This window comes from Aedes aegypti, chromosome 2 (assembly GCF_002204515.2).
Source record: "Aedes aegypti strain LVP_AGWG chromosome 2, AaegL5.0 Primary Assembly, whole genome shotgun sequence".
Lineage (NCBI taxonomy): Eukaryota > Metazoa > Arthropoda > Insecta > Diptera > Culicidae > Aedes > Aedes aegypti.
The window spans coordinates 468,927,070-468,947,223 of NC_035108.1; the positions used below are offsets into that span (position 1 = coordinate 468,927,070).

The 20,154-nt window shown below is 44.0% G+C and overlaps 1 protein-coding gene across 2 annotated transcripts in view; it reads left to right on the forward strand.

Annotated features, from left to right (window-relative positions):
- The window catches only part of LOC5568096 (eukaryotic translation initiation factor 4E-binding protein Mextli), a 49,720-nt gene that overhangs the window by 12,305 nt on the left and 17,261 nt on the right, over positions 1-20,154 (forward strand). Inside the window, exons 3-7 of one of the 2 annotated variants that reach the window (XM_021848303.1) lie at positions 7,121-7,419; positions 7,480-7,672; positions 7,794-7,865; positions 14,926-14,986; positions 15,046-15,508. In XM_021848303.1, coding sequence (XP_021703995.1) covers positions 7,121-7,419; positions 7,480-7,672; positions 7,794-7,865; positions 14,926-14,986; positions 15,046-15,508 — 1,088 coding nt within the window. The remainder of the gene's footprint in view (positions 1-7,120; positions 7,420-7,479; positions 7,673-7,793; positions 7,866-14,925; positions 14,987-15,045; positions 15,509-20,154) is intronic. The other variant, XM_021848304.1, reaches the window with a different exon arrangement.

A 20,154-nucleotide genomic window follows, 5' to 3' on the forward strand; every position in this document is an offset into this window, starting at 1 on the left:
GTCAGATATAACTTGAATTTTAACATATATTTTTGAATAATTTTTCAAATCACGAGTTTATAAGATTAACGGTTTAACTTAAATGTAATTTTCGACGAAAAATTTAAAACTATTTGTCTCAAAATCTGATAGCCCTACACAAAAACTGTCTTCGACAAACTTGTTCATCCCGTTAAAATCTACAACTTTGCTGAAGATACCATGAAGATATTCCTTTAGTTATGTCATTTATAAAAAATCGTCAAAAAATTCACTTTAATCGAACCGTTACTGTTTTTGAACTTGTGATTGAAAAAATAACTCAAAAATATTTGTTAAAATTCAAGTTATGTCTGATGTTCTGCCAAAATTTCATTCAAATCGGTCCATAAATAACTGAGATCTAGCTTACCAAAGTTGGTCATTTTGTATGGAAAATTGAAAAAGTTGCAAATGTTTTGTCCAATACTGTATGAGTATTTAGATGAAAAAACCGAATTTAGTACTATACCATTTAATTCCACTAGAGTTTGTATCCTTTGACAGATACGCGAATTTCGACCTCATCTGTAAGGCCGTCTTCAGTGTCGTGTACTAGACTCGACAAGTCGTGGAATTAAATGATATAGTACTAAATTCGGGTTTTTCATCTACTGATATTTGGTTAGAATGCTTTTCTATACTGGCTCTGCAAGCACTAGAATAGAATAGAATTTAAATCTGCTAATGTTTGTAATAAGAGCGTTCAAACCGTCTCCGGTAAGGTAAGACTTTTCACAGGCCTTATCACAAATACAGGGGATAGGCAAAATTTTGCCCAACTTCAAATGATCATAACTTTATGAAAAATAGATGAAATTGGATGCATCCAAAAGCAGTCGACGACAAATTTAGTCTAGTTTCAGGAACTTGGCCATGCATATTGACCACCGGACACCGGAGATGTTCCGGATTTTCCAAGGTCATGTCCAAATGGCGTTTTTTCGGTAGCTTGTATTTTTGCGCGGTGTGGAGTTTTTTAGATGTTACTATTTTTTCTAGAAACTGGAACCTATAGGAAGTTGCAGTATACGAAACAGTGACTTAGGGTCAATTCTCAATATATTTGAAACGAATATCTCATACAAACTTCAAATTGAATGCGCCAGCTGGTGGAGCAACCAATTTAGTTGAAATTTTGAGAGCTTTTTTCTTACAGTAAGTTTAAGGGCCAGTCTACTACCCACACACTCTCCGATGTATTGAAGGTCTGTGGTTTCGGAATCAGAGCGCTGCATGAGGTTGCTGGACAGGAGCAGTAGTGCACACTGGGCCAGGAACAGAATTTAACCAGACAAAACCTCTTGCGCTTTAAGGGTACATTTTATCGGGTTAGGTTCTCTGGGGACTTATCTTGGATTTATTTGTTCTTTAGTTTGATGATAAACGTTACCGTCGAGCGGAGTGACAATGGGCCTAGGGGGTGACTGACCGCCCTATTCGATGCATCTCATGGCTAGTACGGGAGTCTAAAAACTAATCCATAGCCATCCAGTGGCTATTTATAACGTATTCCTTAAACTTACCACATTGTTTTCATTATTCTGGTTGAGGTTGCTGTAAAAATCTTGACCCAAAGTGACCCTTATGGCACAGTATCACCCCATACGACGATTATTTGAAGTCCTAGAACTCCTATGTATTCGACAACTTGTCGTAATTTAACACGTTCTTCAACTTTGCTACAGCTCTTGGACGCAAAATAAAAAAGTTTACATCCGCAGCGCTACCTATGCGGTTAAATTTCCTACTGAACTTCTATTATCAAAATAAAGAACAAATAAATCCAAAACATAAGTCTCCTCAGACACCAACCCGATAAAATGTGTTAGAAACTAAGTAATCATTGAATTATAGATCGTACTAGTAGTAAGCCATGGATTATTTTCAAATAAATAATGTTCATTACTCTTTAATGAATGTTCGAATCCTCTGAGCAGAATCTCAAATAGAAAAACTAAAAGTAGATGGAGTACCGTGTACCTTTTAATCCCGCTCCTAAATGCTTATCTTTGACAGATACGCGTATTTCGACTATCACTTGCAGTCTTCTTCAGTGTCAGTTACTCGTATCCACTCAGGATACGAGTAACTGACACTGAAGAAGACTGCAAGTGGTAGTCGAAATACGCGTATCTGTCAAAGATAAGCATTTAGGAGCGGAATTAAAAGGTACACGGTACTCCATATACTTTTAGTTTCTCTAATGTTCATTAGTTGCCCGAACCTCACCTGAGTAAGACGTAGGGTAGAAGCACCGGTTTTAGCCATACGCCAGTTGTAGCCATAAGGGAGTATACACCGTTTTACAAAGTCAATCAGCATGAAACCTTTTGTGTTCAGTAGATCACATTCACATGATAGAGCTACATTCATTTACTCGTCCAAATTGATTCAAAACATAAGAAAAACAATTCATATTCCTTATACCGTGCACCCCCGCTAATTTGAACGGTACCTCATGCAAACCATCGGGGTTCATTTTTAATTTGAACATCTAGTCAACCTAGAAACGTGTTTCTGGTTACCTCTTTCACTGTTTTTTTTTTTTTTATTCTGCGTTCCGTTCCATAGCGTTCCATCTCACTTCGCTCCGTTCCATGAGCTAAATGACGTTTGAACCATTTTTAATCTGAACGATGTGCAAATTAGCGGGGTACAGATTAAAAAGTGTTCAGATTAATTGTGGTCAAACCAACGGGAGTACCCGGTAATTTAAACTCCCATACACCTAATTTGACCAGGGCACTCCTAATTTGACCAGTCTCATGAGAAATCAATGCGATTGGCCAATTTAAGAACCTAAGTTATATCTCTGGCTGAAACTGGTTCCGTTGGCCTATATTGACCATCGGGATTTTTAAAGCGAAAAAATGGTTGTAGCTCAGTTTTAATATTTCACACACAAAATATGAATTGAAAGCTTGCATTTGACATATGTGTGGTATAAATACGACTTCCCATTTAATTTTAATCGACATTTTCTCTTAGGCTGGCCAAAACCGGTGCTTTTACCCTACTTTATCAGGTTATGGGCCCAGAACAGTTTCCATAGAAACGGCGTTGTTTGGCGAAGCATTTTTTTTTCAATCTTGAAAATGTTGAAGACTCGTGAAGAATGATGTCCAATCAAGCCGCTGATGGTACCGTAGGTGCTCAAGATCAAGTCGTTGGAGATGGAAGAAGTCCCGGTGCGCAAGCTGGCGGAACGAGATTACCCGGAGGTATGGTTTCGTTGCAAGCGAGAGAAGTGCTTCGTGGATCGGAAAATTACAATTCCTGGGCGTTTTGCACCAAGATGGTCCTCATCAAGGAGCGGACCTGGTGTGCCGTGAAGGAGCGTAATGAAGGAGATCCGGAAGTAAGTGAGGAATTGTCAGAACAAGCTCTGGCAACCATCTGCCTGAATATCGATCGGAGCATTTACGGGCTGGTGCAGAATGCGAAAACTGCTAAAGAAGCGTGGGACAACTTGCGGAACACGTTCGAGGACAGCGGTTCTACCCGCAGGATTGGTCTTCTTCGTAAGTTGACGAGTATTCGACTGGTAGGTGCCGAGAGGGACGATGATGTCATTTGCCAGTCCCCACAGGAGTACGTGAACGAAATTATGCTCATGTGTAACCAGCTGGCGGAAGTCGGCTTCAAGGTGGACGACACTTGGATGTGCAGTTTGCTGCTGAAAGGTTTGCCGAAGAAGTACGATCCAATGATTTTGGGTCTGGAGTCATCCGGAGTGGCACTGACAGCGGACATGGTCAAGGCTAAGATCATGCAGAAGGTGAAGGTCACGGGCGGTTCAAAAGCGTCCGAAAACAATAATGCGGGTTTCAGCAAGCAAAACGCATCGAAGAAGCAAGTCGAAGGCGTGAAGTGCTTCCGTTGTAGGAAGCTGGGACACTGCGTCGGAATGCTAGAAGGAAGCGAGCGAGAAGAAGAAATGGTCGGCGTTAAGTCAGAGGGGACCAAGTACAAAACTTGGAAAAATTGGATTATTCTCTCATTAGATGCGAAATCACCTTACTTCCGATTCACTTTGATCAGATTTTGAATATGCTGTAAACTGCGTGAAATGTGTAACAAATTTACTTTGGATGATCAATAAAAATCGGTAAAAGGTGCAGTCAGAGTGGACCAAGTACTTATTAACATATCAACGAAAATGATCAGCGCGCTGAGAAATGCGAGGAAATGAGAAACATTTAAAGAGATTTGTCAGATTTCTCGACATGGAATGATTCTTCTACTTATCCATCAATAGAAATTTAAAAATATTTCTCAATTCGATGCATTTGATTTTCATTTTTGGCCATTTACCATATTTGGATGGGTGGTCAGAAATTGCAACAATTTCTGTGCAGACAGAGCGGACCAAGTGTTAAAAAGCAATATACTGATTGATTATTGCAGTTTTTGAGTCAATTTCAAAGTTCGATAGAAGTTTATGGTAGTTCTATGATGTATGTATAGAATGTGCTAGAACCCGTATATTGGACCAGTATATTTTGGTCGGTACTCAAGATTTTCACTTGGTCCACTCTGACTGTACACATATTTGAATATTTTTGGCCTTCAGTACTCTGACCCTGCAAAACCTTAATTTTCAAGCTGGCACTGATTTCGGTATTGACGATATGGATTATTGAAGAATTTACGATACTGATGTTGAAAGGTCTTGATAATCTGTTTTTCATAGAGATATGCACCCAGTTTGACCATGCAAGCATTGAATGATTGATATTTTTCTAGAAATTGTTCAGTCAGAGTGGACCAAGTACACATAGTCCATCAGAAAATCGTTCTATCAGAGGTTTGGATTATGATTTTTCATGATAACCACTTCACATTATATCCTTTAAAAGTAACAAAAAGATGTGTAGAAATATTGAAACAAATTTTTAACGAGTTCAAAAATTATAGAGCGTAAGACTTTAAATCCATTTTTCTCAAAATATGAAAAATGTCACTTGGTCCACTCTGACTTAACGCCGACCAAATAGAAGCGTGATACTCAAAAAGGGCATGCGGCATTCTTTGCTGCACGTGCAGTGCAGTCATCTGAGCGGAACGACAGCGATTGGTTTTTTTGTGATTCTGGTGCAGCCGCACACTTGTGCCGGAACAAAAATCTGCTGGAAAATCCGTTTAATGTGTCGACGAGGATCAACGTGGCCAACAATGCAGAAATGGCCGTTGTGGCGAAAGGATCGGTGAAGCTGGAGGCAGATTGTGGTGAAGCGACAGTGGACCTCACAATGAGCGATGTGCTTTGCGTCCCTGATTTGGCGATTAATCTACTTTCCGTAAGCAAGGTATGCCAAAAGGGATTTAAGGTGGTGTTTGCGAAGGAGGAGTGCAAAGTTGTCAACCCCGACAACAAGGTAGTTGCGATTGGCCTTGAAGTGAATGGCCTCTACAAGCTATCCGAAGTGAAGAAGCCCATTGAGAATTTGGTTCAGGACGACAAGTACGAGATGTGGCATCGGCGTATGCCCCTGTCCGCCGGTGGAATGATGCGATTGAAGGAGATGGTAACCGGACTGGAATATGATGTGGAAACCTCGGAGAGATGCATACCGTGTATTCAAGGCGAAGGGGCACCGAGAAGACCGAGTATTGGAACTGATCCACTCGGACTTGTGCGGCCCTATGGAAACCAAGTCGATTGGAGGCAGCCGTTACTTTCTGACCTTCATCGACGACGCTAGTCGAAAAACCGTCGTTATTTTCTGAAGTCTGAAACGGAAGTGCTCGAGGCGTTGCAAGAATATAAGGCTTTTGCGGAGAACCAAACTGGAGAACGGATCAAGCGAATACGGACAGACAATGGCAAAGAGTATGTCAAAAGAAATATCCGAAATTTTTTGCGAAAGAAAGGAATCCAGCACGAGACGTCTGCTCCCTACAACCCGGAGCAAAATGGATTGGCAGAGAGGATGAATCGGACGTTGGTCGAGAGAGCGAGGAGTATGCTATACGATGCGGATCTGGATAACAGTTTTTGGGCAGAAGCAGTCGCAGTTGCATCGCATGTGGTCATTCGTTCGCCGACAAAGGGACTATCGGTAACCCCGGAGGAAAAGTTTTCTGGCAAACGGCCGGATGTGTCGCATCTTCGCATATTCAGAACCAATGTGATGGTGCATGTACCGAAGGAGAAGCGGAGGAAATGCGACAAGAAGTCTGAAGCGTGTATTTTCGTTGGCTACAGCGAAGAATCCAAGGCGTACAGGGTGTACAACAAGGTGAGCAAGAAAGTGTTTGTCAGCAGGGATGTGATATTCCTTGATGCATGCCAATCGAAGCGCAGCAACACGATAGATGAGCCAGAAGACAACGTGGAAGGGAGTGAGTTGATTATCCAGAGGGAACCAATGGAGGCTGACGATGCATCCGATGGCGCTGCAAATGAGGAGAATCGGTTGGACGAATCGATCTACAGCGATGCAGATTCAATTATCGATGGGGAGCAATAACCTTCCGTGCTCCCTCCACAATCAGAGGACCCACAATTGTTCGTAAGGCGCAGTGCGAGGGAGCACGTTACCATTACCGCACATTCCAACTTTTCAAAATTCCTTTTAATTCCATATAAACCTACATCGTCTTTGGGCCACATCACCGAAAATGCTGAAAATTTTACAGAACACTATTTTTATCGTAAAGATAATAAATGAGATACCTATGGGATATTGGGTTTTCAAACTTTTTTGAATTTTGAATATCCCTACTATCACACTTTGCGTACAAATATGTTTTAACTTTGAGGTGTCCTCTATGCCAGGACACTAAATTTACTAAACTCGTACAAGATTTAGTTTTATGTGTTGTATGTTTGAATTTTAATAGGTGCATGAATATGGAATTATGATAAATTTCAGACCCAAATTCAATACTTTTCCAGTATTCCATAGATGAAAGTAAACAGAAACTATTTATAAGTGTCGAGTAATAGAAAGTATGACCTTTATTATTGATCAAATATTTCAAATACGTATATCATATGATAGTTTTCTACTAACTTGATGCAAGAACAGTGCCCTGTGGACTTAATATTTGTCACAGTTTTTCATATACATTAATCAATCCCTCTGTTATCCAGTCGAAGAGCTAATCACGCTGACGGAGAACGTAGCTGCCAGTTTGGCCAACGGTTGCAACAATGCCGATGGCATGAATGCACTGCTCGCGAATCTCCGACTGCATGGACCACAGCTGGAGAACATCTCCAAGGATACGCTCGATCGTGCCTTTGTTATCTTTCGAAACGCCTCACAAGACGAACGGCTGAACATCATGACTCGGCTGAATCTACTGGAGCTGATTGAACTGCGCGCCAAGTCGTGGCAGGTATCGGACGGCACCAACACATACTACAAGCACAAGGCAACCAATGTCGAGGTAAACCTCTCTACAATCCTTCAACGACTATGAACTTGATTGATTTGTTTATCATTCCAGCCGGATGCCATGGGTGATCCATCTTTGTTGAGCACCTCCCCGCCTGGACTGTCCCTCGGGCAGCAGGTTATTCCCTCGTTGTCCCCCGGTGAGTTGATCCGCACCTCGGGCAAGTTCCCGAAGCCGACCAAAATCCCCGGCAAGACGTACTCCAAGGACGAAATCGTCATCCGCAACGCCGACTCGGGAAAAGGTAATGAAGCTCATTTTCTAGCTAAATCGTAAGCGTCGTTTTTTTTTAAGTTCCGTAGGATTTAAGTTGCCAATTAATGAAACTTTTATTTTCAATCAATCGTTACGCGCCGTTGGGTAAGTTATGGGAATCAAGGGACGTAGAGTTCACATGATTGAGGAATTGAGCGAGACGGTTATATCGTTCCAAAGAGGTAAAGATAGCGCCCACTCGCGAGAGAGGGTGCGATTGTAACATTTGCGTGTGATTCACTAACAGCACCATTTGCACTTGTATTTTATTCACTTCGTGGCCCTGGGACATAGCAATAATCGGTCTGATAATATTAGCTTCAAGATACTATATACATTACTCGCCTAAAGTATTGAATCGCTTCTCAAGTAGGCAAAACTAGTTTTGATATTGCACCACCTAAAAAAATCAAGCGTATGGACATATCTCTCACCACTTCAAACGTGTTTCTGATAACATCATTGTCATCAGCGAAGCAAACAAATTGAATGGATCTTGTGAAAATCGTATCTAGGCTGCTAAACCCGGGTCTTCATATGACACCTTCTAGAGCAATGTTGAAGTACTTGTCTTAGTTCCGGCGGCTCTTATTTTGAAGCTCAGCTAAATTTTAGTTGGTTTTCAAAAGAATCCTGCATGGACATAAGAGACACCAACCTTCATCGTGGGATCACTGTATGACAATTAGATTACGGGTTATACATCATAATGATTTACAGTGTCTTGTGCTCCGCGTACCGCAGTTTTGTTACCACTGCTCCAAATGAAAATCTCTCTAAATCCGTGAACTAATTTGTGTATAGACATTTTTTTGTTTTTTACAAGGGGGACATCTGCAAACAGATCCCCTGAGAAGATAACTCAGGGAATGCGGGGATGACGCACCAACGACGACCCGCTAAAACCAGCCTATGCACTGTGCTTGAGCAATTCATTTAGAATTGCTCAAGTGGTGAACAGTGCATCGACATGACCCTTGGACTCAGACCCTCATCTCCCCGGAACCACCTTACGGTATTTCTTCGGGAAGGGACCAGTGCATATAGCACAACACGTGTAGCAGAAGTAGCCTAGGCAAACTGCTTCTCCTAGCCGACTTAAACAATGTTACAAGGGACCAGCCTCGGCAGGGCTAATCCTCTGCAGCCAACTCTTGGTCGGCGCGCCATAGACGCTGCAATTCTAACATAATGTGAGTGACAGCCGTAGTTACTGCATTCCAGCACTCGGCATCCGCACACATTCTCTCTATAATATTGTCGGGGGACGTGTCCCCTCCGCATGTAGTGAGCATGCGACCTCTCACAACAATGAAACGGGGGCAATCGAACACGACATGCTCCGCTGTTTCCTCTACACCAGCACAATTGGGGCACGCAGGAGATTCTGAGTGCCCGAACCTATGCAGGTACTGTCTATAGCAACCATGTCCTGACAGAAACTGCGTCAGGTGGAAGTTCACTTCCCCATGGCTTCTACCATACCAATCTGACACATTTGGTATTAGCCGATGGGTCCATCTACCCTTAGTGGAGTTATCCCATTCCTGCTGCCAGCTTCTGAGCGTTTCCTCTTTACACGTGTCGCGGACTCCTCTGGTACCCCTTTGGTTGAAGCATTGAGCATCTTCCTTGATGATGAGCCCGATGGGCGTCATCCCGGCTATGATGCACACGGCCTCTTTAGATACCGTCCGGTATGCACTCGCTACTCTTAAGCACATTATCCTGTACGTGCTTTCCAACCGCTTTAGGTTTCTTCTCGTTATAAGCGCTTTTGACCAGATTGGTCCTCCATACCTTAGTATGGATAGCGCCACGCTTGCCAGCAGCTTGCGTTTGCTGGCAATTACAGCAGAGCTGTTAGACATCATCCTCGAAAGCGCCGCTATAGCCGTAGATGCCCTTTTACAGGCATATTCAACGTGGCTAGCGAAGCTCAGCTTGTCATCAATCATTACCCCAAGATGCCTAAGGGATCGTTTGGACTCTATGGTGCAATCACCTACCGAGATAAGCGCCCGTTGCTCGGACTTGCGGTTGTTGACCACCACCACCTCAGTCTTGTGACGGGCCAGTCCTAGTTTCCTAGACTTCATCCATTCCTCAACCAGGGAAATAGAGTGCGCTGCTGTCAACTCTACTTCCTCCATCGATTCACCATAGACCACTAGGGTGATATCGTCGGCGAAGCCAACAATCTTAACACCCGTCGGAAGGGGCAGCCTCAGTACGTCGTCGTACATCGCATTCCATAACAGCGGGCCCAGGATTGAACCTTGAGGTACTCCCGCGGTAATTCGAACGCTTTTCTGCCCCTCCTCTGTGTCATACAGTAGAATCCTACCATCAAAATAGCTTTCTAGAAGCTTACACAACTGCACCGGTACCTTGAGGCGGTGAAGCGCGTGTGCTATTGCTTCCCAGCTTGCGCTGTTGAACGCATTCTTCACATCCAGAGTGACAACCGCGCAGTAACGGATGCCGCTCCTTTTATGCTCGATTGCCACCTCAGCTGTTTGAACGACCGACTGGATGGCGTCCAGAGTAGATTTACCTTTTCTGAATCCAAACTGGTTGTTGGACAGGCCGTCCGCACTCTCCGTATACGGTACTAGTCTGTTGAGAATCAACCTCTCCAATAACTTGCCCGTCGTATCTACTAGACAGATAGGTCTATACGCCGACGGGTCACCTGGTGGTTTCCCCGCCTTTGGTAGTAGCACCAATTTCTGTCGCTTCCATACATCCGGGAAGATTCCTTGATCAATGCAGCGTTGCATCGTGGTTCTGAACATGTCCGGATCCGTGTTCACTGCCGCTTTTAAGGCAACATTCGGGATACCATCGGGTCCCGGTGCCTTGTTTGACGCGAATGATTTCACGACTTCTGCCAGCTCTTCGTTCGTCACTCTCGCCACTTCTTCTTCTTCATCTGCCGCATACGGCGCTGGGGGCCATGGGCTTATGGGATGGTGCGGGAAAAGTACATCGATTATCGATCGCAGCAACTCGGGCGATTTCTCTTGGGGCGCTATGGCTCCTTTGGTCTTAGCCATTACCACTCTGTAGGCGTCACCCCATGGACTAGAATTGGCACTCTCGCATAGGCTTTCAAAGCATGCCCGTTTCCGACTCTTGATTTCCTTTTTGAGAGCCAACTTTGCCTCTCTGAATGCTGCACCGCGTTCCTCTCTTTGTGCTTCTGTGCGTGCGCGTTGCATTCTTCGTCTAGCCCGAAGGCAGATTGCTCGAAGATTTGCAATTGATTCGCACCACCAATACACCGGCGGCCTGTTCTCTCTAGGAGGGGCTTTTCTCGGCATGGAAGCATCACACGCTCGTGATATCACAGCAACTAGCTCTTCACCGTTTAGGTCCAGAGTGTTCCGTTCGCGCCTCAGGGCTTCAGTGAATACTTCGCCGTCGAAGCGCGCTGTTTTCCATCCTCGGGCTTGGGTCGAGTTACATCGCGCTGCCTTCCGCCCGCCTGGTATTATACTATAGCGAATCGATTGATGATCGCTATGAGTATAACCGTCATCAACGCGCCAGTTCATGGTACCTAAAAGGTTAGGACTACAAAACGTCACGTCGATAATCGATTCTGCACCATTTCTGCGGAAGGTACTCACTGTACCCACATTTGCCAGCTCTACATTTAAAGCGGCCAGGGATTCCAGCAATAGTTGGCCTCTTTGATTGGTGCAGCGGCTACCCCACTCCACTGCCCATGCATTAAAGTCGCCAGCTATCACTACTGGCTGCCGATTAGCTAGTTCGGCTATCATCCTGTCGACCATGTGGGAAAATTCCTCAATCGACCACCTTGGGGGCGCGTAACAACTGCAATAGAACACGCCGTTGATTTTTGCTATCGCAAAACCGTCATTTGAGCTAGAGACTACTTCTTGGATTGGGTATCGTCCTGTCGTCCCTATAGCTGCTAACTGTTGAGACCTATCCGCCACCCAGTTCCCGTTGTTGGCTGGTATGCGGTATGGGTCCGATAGTAACACCACGTCAGTCTTGGTTTCCGAGACTGACTGCCAAAGCAGCTGCTGGGCTGCATCACAGTGGTTTAAATTTAACGGTGTTACTTCCGTTTTGGCTGCTTTGATACTCCGCTTGTGCCCGGACATTTGGGTCCGCCCGTTAATTGTCCGTTGTCTGCTCTGTCGACACATATTAGGCACTTAGCGATTTGCTTACAATCGCTTGCCCTATGGCCTTCAGCGCCGCATTTTCTGCACATCTTACTTCTGTCGGGACCATTGCAATTCCACGACTTATGGCCCTTCCCGAAACACTTGAAGCAAACTTCAGGAGGCTGTTGTATGCTCAGCCGGCAAACCGACCAGCCTACCTTGAGTATGCCCAAGTTCTTCGCTTTGTTGGCCTCTGCGACCGGCAGCCTGATCGCCGCCACCTGGGTGCCCTGCGGGCCCTTTCTAAGCTGGATGGCCTTACTGGCTACGTCGATGTCACACTGCTCTTTGAGGGCAGCCGAGACCTCCGCTGCATCGGTGACCTCATCCAGATTTTTACACTGGAGAGTCGCTTCAGCAGTAAGGGATCTTACATCAACCTCGTCACCAAGTACTTCTTGTGCCAGTTGCTTATAGACTGCACCCTTTTCCTTGGCGTCCTTCTTTAAGACTAGGATCATTTCACCAATCCTAGTTCGCCTTATGCTTCGCACGTCTGCGCCCAATGGCGAAAGCTTCTCTGTGCTTCGCATCGCCTTCAGAACCTCGGCGTATTTTGCTTCCTCCGTTTTGATAACGAGGGCTTCGCCTAAATTCCTACGTTTCGCTGTTTTCGGTTTAGCGCTCTCCTTGGGCTCCGTTTTCGGTTTCCTCTGTTTTTTCTTATTTCCAACTCGTATCCACGGGTTGCTGTTGCCTTGCGCCCGTGGTTCCTGTGGATGCACTGCCTGGTTCCGGTTAACCCGTGGCTCCTTTTTCTTGGCTTTCTTGGCCTTAGGCTTGGTGTTGGCCTCTCCTTTGTTGCCATGTCCTCTTGATCGCGGTGCTTGGCTCGTGCCAGCTTTTCCGCTCTGGAGGACGGCCGCGTAGGTCACTTTTTCCTTAGCAACCATACGTCTTTTCGCCACGTATTCATCCCCGGAAGCTTCCCTCTTCCGCATCGCATATCGAATAATATCATCAGATATATTCGCGTTGCCTGTGAAGGAAAACACTTCGGTCTGACACGACCTAGTGTCTTTTTGGCCTTCTACCTTGCCAAGTTGTTCCTTGGCTTTCTCGTAGTCCTGCTTTGCAGCTAGGACTGATTGTCGCAATTTCAGTAGACTTGTTTTCAAGTCTTTGCTGATATTTGTTTTGCTCTTAACATACTCGATGATGACATCAAGTTGCTCAGCAGCTACCTGCATTTTAGGGAGGTACTCCCTATTGCGATCCTTGGCCTCGATTAGTCCCGGGCCATCGGTCACCACACATGTTGCACTGGAGCGGCCAGTGCCTGCCGTCGTCACAGTATCTAGGCTTTTGCCCACACTGTTTTCAATAAAGTTGGTCGCCTCCTTCCTTGGCGGGAACCTTAGCCGGTTACTGATAGGTCCAGAAGCCTCTCCTTCACATTCCGCTGGTTGTTTGTTTTGGTTGATCATCTCTTATGGGTCCCCCTAAGAGCCGCTATCCATCTCCGCTGGAATAGTCGCCTTTATAATCCCATGGTTATCTATGCAAGCAGGGAGGCCATGCTAGGGTTGACATAGTCCTTTATGGGGTACTATGTTCAGAGCCGGATCGGCGCAGGTCAGGTAATGGCATCTGAGCCTACTCCCGCCCAGTTGGAACAACCAGGCGACGGATTTGGAACGTACTCTAAGGCCTGCCACGGTTTTACGGGACGGGGGCAGCCTGCGCCATTAACCCACTCGCCGTTTCGGGCCAGTGTCACCCGACCCTACTAAGGGAGTAGAATGTCGCCGCTGTCAGCCTCAAAGCATATTATCCAGTACATATACCGTTACTTGTCCTTTATCGTGCGCTGCCAGTATACATAATTGGGGCCGTACTGGCGTTGGTCCCAATGTGCTCGAAGCACTCCTACTCGTAATTCCATGCCTTGTCCGTTTGTATCGCGACCAGTATGCCATAATCAGGATCTCACTGGCATCAATCCTGATGTGCCGGTTGGCACTCCTGTTAGTTTGGGCTAGGGTACTTTAAGCGGCACCGGTCGCTGTGACAGAGTTGCATTCGGATTTTTGTGGTTTTTATGAAGGTTCATCAGAGCCCACTGCGAACTTCACCACATCCTGGGCAACTCCCCAACTCGCAGAGGTCCTGGGGGGGGGGGGTCCGTTAAGCCCCTGGACTTTCGTCCCTGCTGCCCCAACAAAAAAAAACGCATAATGCGAAGCCATAAGGGTGAAAAATTTAAACTAATTTACAACATCCTTATAATCCCACCCTTATTTAGCCTCAGGTTTGAGACTGAAGAAGAGAAGCCGATTGTCTCGGAGAAGCACAAGGTCACCTGCACCATTGCTCCGGGTAGCACAGGAAGGGCACAACACTGTAGAGGGCGCCCTGGTACTCCACAGGCTCCGTTTGCGGTAAGGTTTTTTTAGACCCCCCTAACCATTCATTCTTAGGCACGGTAAGCTTAAAGCGACATGAATTAGGGGTCACCTGTGAGATGGACTTTTACCACCGGAACAGGCAGTCCGTAGTGTTAATTCTTAGCCAATTGAAACAACCGCTACCGACACTACACGGCTATCTAGGCTGTTCGGGAAAAGGAAGTTAACATTGATGATTAACTCCTGACGTGCCCAAACAGCCGACATTTCGAAATGATTAATATACAAAATATAAGCCGCAAGACCAATATTATTAGTTAGATATTCGTTATGCAACGGGGCCCAGCAAACGCACTAAACATGATGTTTTTACGCACGAATCATCTTCACATACTCCCACATACATTTTGGCAAGCTGACTCAAGGTCATTGCAGGCTTCCATACTCATAAAAGCACGTACGGAATTGTGTGGTTTGTGCCCTATTGATTAAATTAGCTGCACGTGAACTTGTCACGCTACCAGCAGATATGCACGCTTCGTCGCCCGCTGGAACATCATCACTGCTCACCTCATAATACGTTTTGGCTTTGTTCACAATTTTTGTGTGCCATGTGCTAACTCTGACTGAAAACTGTTCTTTTGTAAAGCGTAGACAGATAATGCTATTGTTTCGTTGAATTGCAGTGAACCCGGGTGCCAAGGAACGGCTTGTTCAAATCACCGGTCCCAACGAGGAGAAGATTAAGTAGGTTCTCAATCAAAATAGCTAGATCTTCAATTCTCACTATCGTCTATTTCTTCCAGCTACGCGAAGCAACTAATCGAAGACACAATCCGCCGGAATGCCTCTCCGGTGCGCTTGGAAACCTCTCAGGACGGGTCGTGCAGTTCGCTGGCTTCGTCGGCTTCCGACGAGATTATCCACCCGAGACGTTCGCTTTCGGATGCCGCCGTAATGCCGAGTGCTCAACGCGTCTCAATGATGGGCAATCCCAACGGAGCTGTTTCCTATGTGCCAAATCAGCAACAGTCGCCGGCTGGACTGAGTTTGAACCTGAGCAGTAATGCAATGTACCAACAGCAGACCCAACCGCAGTACACCCACCCCAAGCTCACCCGAAACGGCTCCCAGAACAATGGCCAACAGGCTGGACTGTTGTTGCACAGTTTTTCAACGAACGATGCCTCGCTTGGTGAATTCAAGTATACCGTCAATGTTGGAAGGCACAGCATCAAGATCACCGGAGATTGCTTCGACTTAGTGAGGGTATGTATAAGGCAGGCCCGCCCAAGGTACGGCTCAAACGGTTTTATTTTGTGCGGCCATCGAAGAGCTTGAAGACTCTTCTCTTTGTATCTGGTCCTTTTGCTGCTCTACCAATTTTTTCTTTAAACATTCCAAGGCTAATTATTACAACGAGTCTACCCCGTTTGGCATATTGCCATATGGCGTAAGGCTGTTTGGCATACAGTCGTTTGGCACACTCAAAATAATTCAAACGTCATTGTTACGTGAAAACGAATCTATGACAAAAGGTCGAAAGACAAAAAGTCGAAGGTACAGAAGGTCGAAAGACAAAAAGTCGAAAGGACAAAAGGTCGAAGAACAAAAAAGAAGGGACAAAAGGGCAAAAATCTTTTTTCGAAGAAGTAAAAATTTATCACCAAGCAAATCATTTTCGACCTTTTGTCCTTTTGACGTTATGTCTTTCGACCTTTTGTCCATAAACCCGTGAAAACATACGTGATTTTTTCCATCGCACTTTTCACATAGCTCCTACGCAAATCATAGGTAGCCCAGAATGAACGCATGAACTTTGGAAGTTCGTCTATTCCACCGTCGCTAAACGTAAGAGCTACGTGGATTTTCCAGTAGCCTTTACGAAGCGTTTCAATTGGACCTAGATGGTGTTGCATTAAATTTAACTGTAATAAAGACCAATCTTATTTCTAATAGGCTTTGGAAGAATTCCCAATTGGAAAATGCAAACAAGCTTAAAAGATTGTGATATATTTATTGTCAATCTGAGCATTTTGAATCATGTTTCCCCGATTTTGTGAGTTTGGTCTGTCTTGTTGTAGCATTTGCGTGCTATAATTGATATAGGATATAAATCACGTGTAAAATATGAAGTAATGCAGGGATTTTTCGGTATTCAAAGCATATTTACCTTGAAATCAATCTTACACAGTCGTGCTTATTCTGCGCGGCGTGTGAGTCGAGACGAGTCGCTCTCACCTCGAGTGAGATGAGGTGAGACGACTAATATTAATCAAATGGGAGCGAGTCGAGAATTGTCACCTCATTCGACACGTCTCACCTCACACGCCGCGCAGAATAAGCACAAATGTTTACACTCAAAATAATCCAAACGTCATTGTTACGTGAAAACATACGTGATTTTTTTCCATCGCACTTTTCACGTAGCTCTTACGTTAATCATAGGTAGCCCAGAATGAACGCATGAACTTTTGGACTTCGTCCATTCCACCGTCGCTAAACGTAAGAGCTACGTGGATTTTCCGGTAGCTTTTACAAAGCGTTTCAATAGGACCTAGATGGTTTTGCATTAAATTTAACTGTAATAAAGACCAATCTTATTTCTAATAGGCTTTGGAAGAAAACTAATTCCCAATTGGAAAAAGTAAACAAACTTAAAAGATTGTGATATTTTTATTGTCAATCTGAGCATTTTGATTCCTGTTCGTTTCCCCAATGTTGTAAGTTTGGTCTGTCTTGTTGTCGCCTTCGCGTGCTATAATTGATAGAGGTTATAAATCACGTATAAAATATGAAGTAATGCACGGATTCTTCGGTATTCAAAGCATATTTACCTTGAAATCAATCTTACACAGGGTTTAAAGCAGCAGCAGCTTCTGAAGTTCTTCTAAAATCAAGCGGGCGCCATCTTAGGATTTGAGCTCAACACCGAATGTACGTACACTATGCAGATGTCAAAATGAACTCAGGCACCTACGTGAATTCCACGTAAGCGCGATAGGTAACCTCAGTAAACATTACCGAGTCACTATTTGATGGTTATGAATGGTTTAGTGATCTTTATCTTAGTCAGGTGAAGTGGAGGTAAAATGAATTTGGAATGATCTACGTGATTTTTCACGTAGTAATGACGTTTGGATTTTTTTGAGTGCATAATGCCATTAGGCATAACGGTCTTTTGGCATAATCGCCATTTGACATAATAGTCGTTTGGCATAATTGTGAAAAAACATTTAATTTGAGCGATAGTGTATTCCGCTGTAAGTCATTAATAGGACATACTTCTAATCTTTATTTTTAAAGGAAACCTGACTTCCGGTGCCATTATGTCCGGGATTTTTTAACAGAAATGTAGCCAACGCTTGAGATATTCCCATGTTATTTGAAAAAAAAGAACATGATGTTTTATTACGCATCTTATGGTCCCGGATATTACCATTGCAGTATCTTCCTTTTCAAATTATGCCAAACGGCTTTATACCAAACGACTGTATGCCAAGCGGAATTATGCCAAATGGTATTATGCCAAACGGGGTAGACCCATTACAACATAAATAAAAGAAAAACCGAATTTGGTACTAGGTATACCATTTAATTCCACTAGAGTTTGTATCCTACGTATTTCGACCTCAACTGTAAGGCCGTCTTCAGTGTCGTGTACTAAGTCGAGTCTAGTATCTGTCAAAGGATACAAACTGTGGAGGAATTAAATGGTATAGTACTAAATTCGGTTTTCCATTTACTTATATGCATTCCACTAAACAGCTCGAAGATTTATTATTACAAGATTTTTCAATTGTAGGATTTTTTTTAATGATACTAATTTAAAGAGTTTTCATCCTCATAAATTCGCTTGATTTATTTTACACTATTAAAACGTTTTGTTTCTTGAAAGTAACCTAACTTTATGTGGGTATGAAATCTATCCAAGAACTTTTTCATTATTAAACAGACAAAAAGGATTTTTAGGATTTCGAACAAATGTTGTCGCTAAGCCCTAACACAATCTCAGTGAATATTAAGGTGAATTCCTTACAAACTTTTTAGCAAAGCAGACTTTGGGCATCTCTCCAAAAGCAGGGCTGATTGCTGGTCTCTTTTTAGAGACTTGGTCTATAGTTGAATGCAAGTCTTTCAAAAGTCACGTGTTTCAATGAGCGGTCTTCAGGAGAGACTTCAACACTCTTTCTAACCAAAATGTTCTACAAGTGTCCAAAACTTCCTTAGAAGTTGAGGAGTTTTTCAGCGATCCTAGCAAGAGTTAATTTATTTATTTATTTGCTACATTCATCTAACATCATTGTCTACATGAATAAAACTTAAACTAAACAAACGCATTGGAAACAAGTAGTCGATATCTAAAAGTATGAGTACTAATAGAGAAGTCAAACAGATTGTACACACGATTGAACAAAGAACACATTACACGAATTGGCTCATTTTGACCATAATCAGTACGTCTTAAATCTAATCTAAGAAAGTCAGTGTGTCTTAAGCTACGAGAAACTACATTGATATTGATTTGCGAAAGAATATTAGGTGCATCAATACTACCTATTAGCAGTTTTTGCACAAACAATACCCTCTCAAGTTGTCGCCGCCTCTGTAATGTGTCCATTCCAAGGAGTCGACATCGGTTCTGATACGGCGGAAGAGTAGCGGGATCACGCCATGGAAGAAACCTCAACGCATAACGGATGAATCGAGATTGAACGGCTTCTATCCTAGATGTCCAAATACCGGTGTACGGGCTCCAAACCACAGAAGCGTACTCGAGCACAGAGCGCACTAGAGAATAATACAGTGCACGGAGACAGTGTGGGTCTCTGAATTCACTGGAGATTCTGAATATAAAACCCAGATTTCGGTTTGCCTTGGCAATTGTGATGGAGTAATGCTCTCTAAAAGACAGTTTCGTGTCCAAATGTACACCAAGGTCCTTGATAACAGCCACTCGATCTATTTGCTCTCCGCGAATATTGTAGTTCCAGATAATTGGATTTTTTCTGCGTGTGAAAGATATTATCGAACACTTATTCGTGCTGATTGTAAGTTGACTTCACACCAATCTGAAAAACTATCAACGTAATTTTGGAGCTCCTGGCAGTTTTCAGATGATCTAACGACGAGATATATCTTCAAATCATCGGCATACATGAGCCGGCATCCACGCGGTAGAACTGCACAAACGTCGTTGAAAAACATAGAAAATAGCAGTGGACCGAGGTTGCTCCCCTGGGGAACACCAGAACTGTTGGAAAAATAGTTGGATTGAGATGTTCCTATTTTAACAGACAGACGACGGTTCGTTAAATATGAATGCAGCCAGTTGACGAAGTTTGATGCGGCACCCATCCGTTGTATCTTTGCGAGCAGCAACGAGTGGTCTGGTCAAATGCAGCTTTCAAGTCTGTGTAGATGGTATCAATCTGAGCTCCACTCTCCATGTTTTGTATGCAAAATGAAGTAAATTCAGTTAGGTTTGTGACCGTTGACCTGCCAGCATAAAATCCATGCTGATCACACGAGATGTGATTTTTAATTTCGTGGAATAGCATATCGCTCACAAGAATTTCTAGCAATTTAGAGCCTGTGCATAATGAAGTAATGCCACGGTAATTAGATACGTTTCCACGGTCCCCCTTTTTGTACACAGGAAACAGAGTCGATTCTTTCCATTCATCTGGGAAAGCTGATTGTGCCATTGATAAATTACAAATTGCTGTCAATGGACCAGCAAGTGCAGTTCCACACATTTTGAACACAATTGGCGGGATACCATCCGGGCCTGGCTGATACGAAGACTTAAGTTTATTAATGGCGCTACCGATATCTTCTTCAGAAAACGTAATGTTTTGCATATTGAGTATACCCTCCGGAACATTCCGCAAAGCGGCAGTAATGTGTTGCGA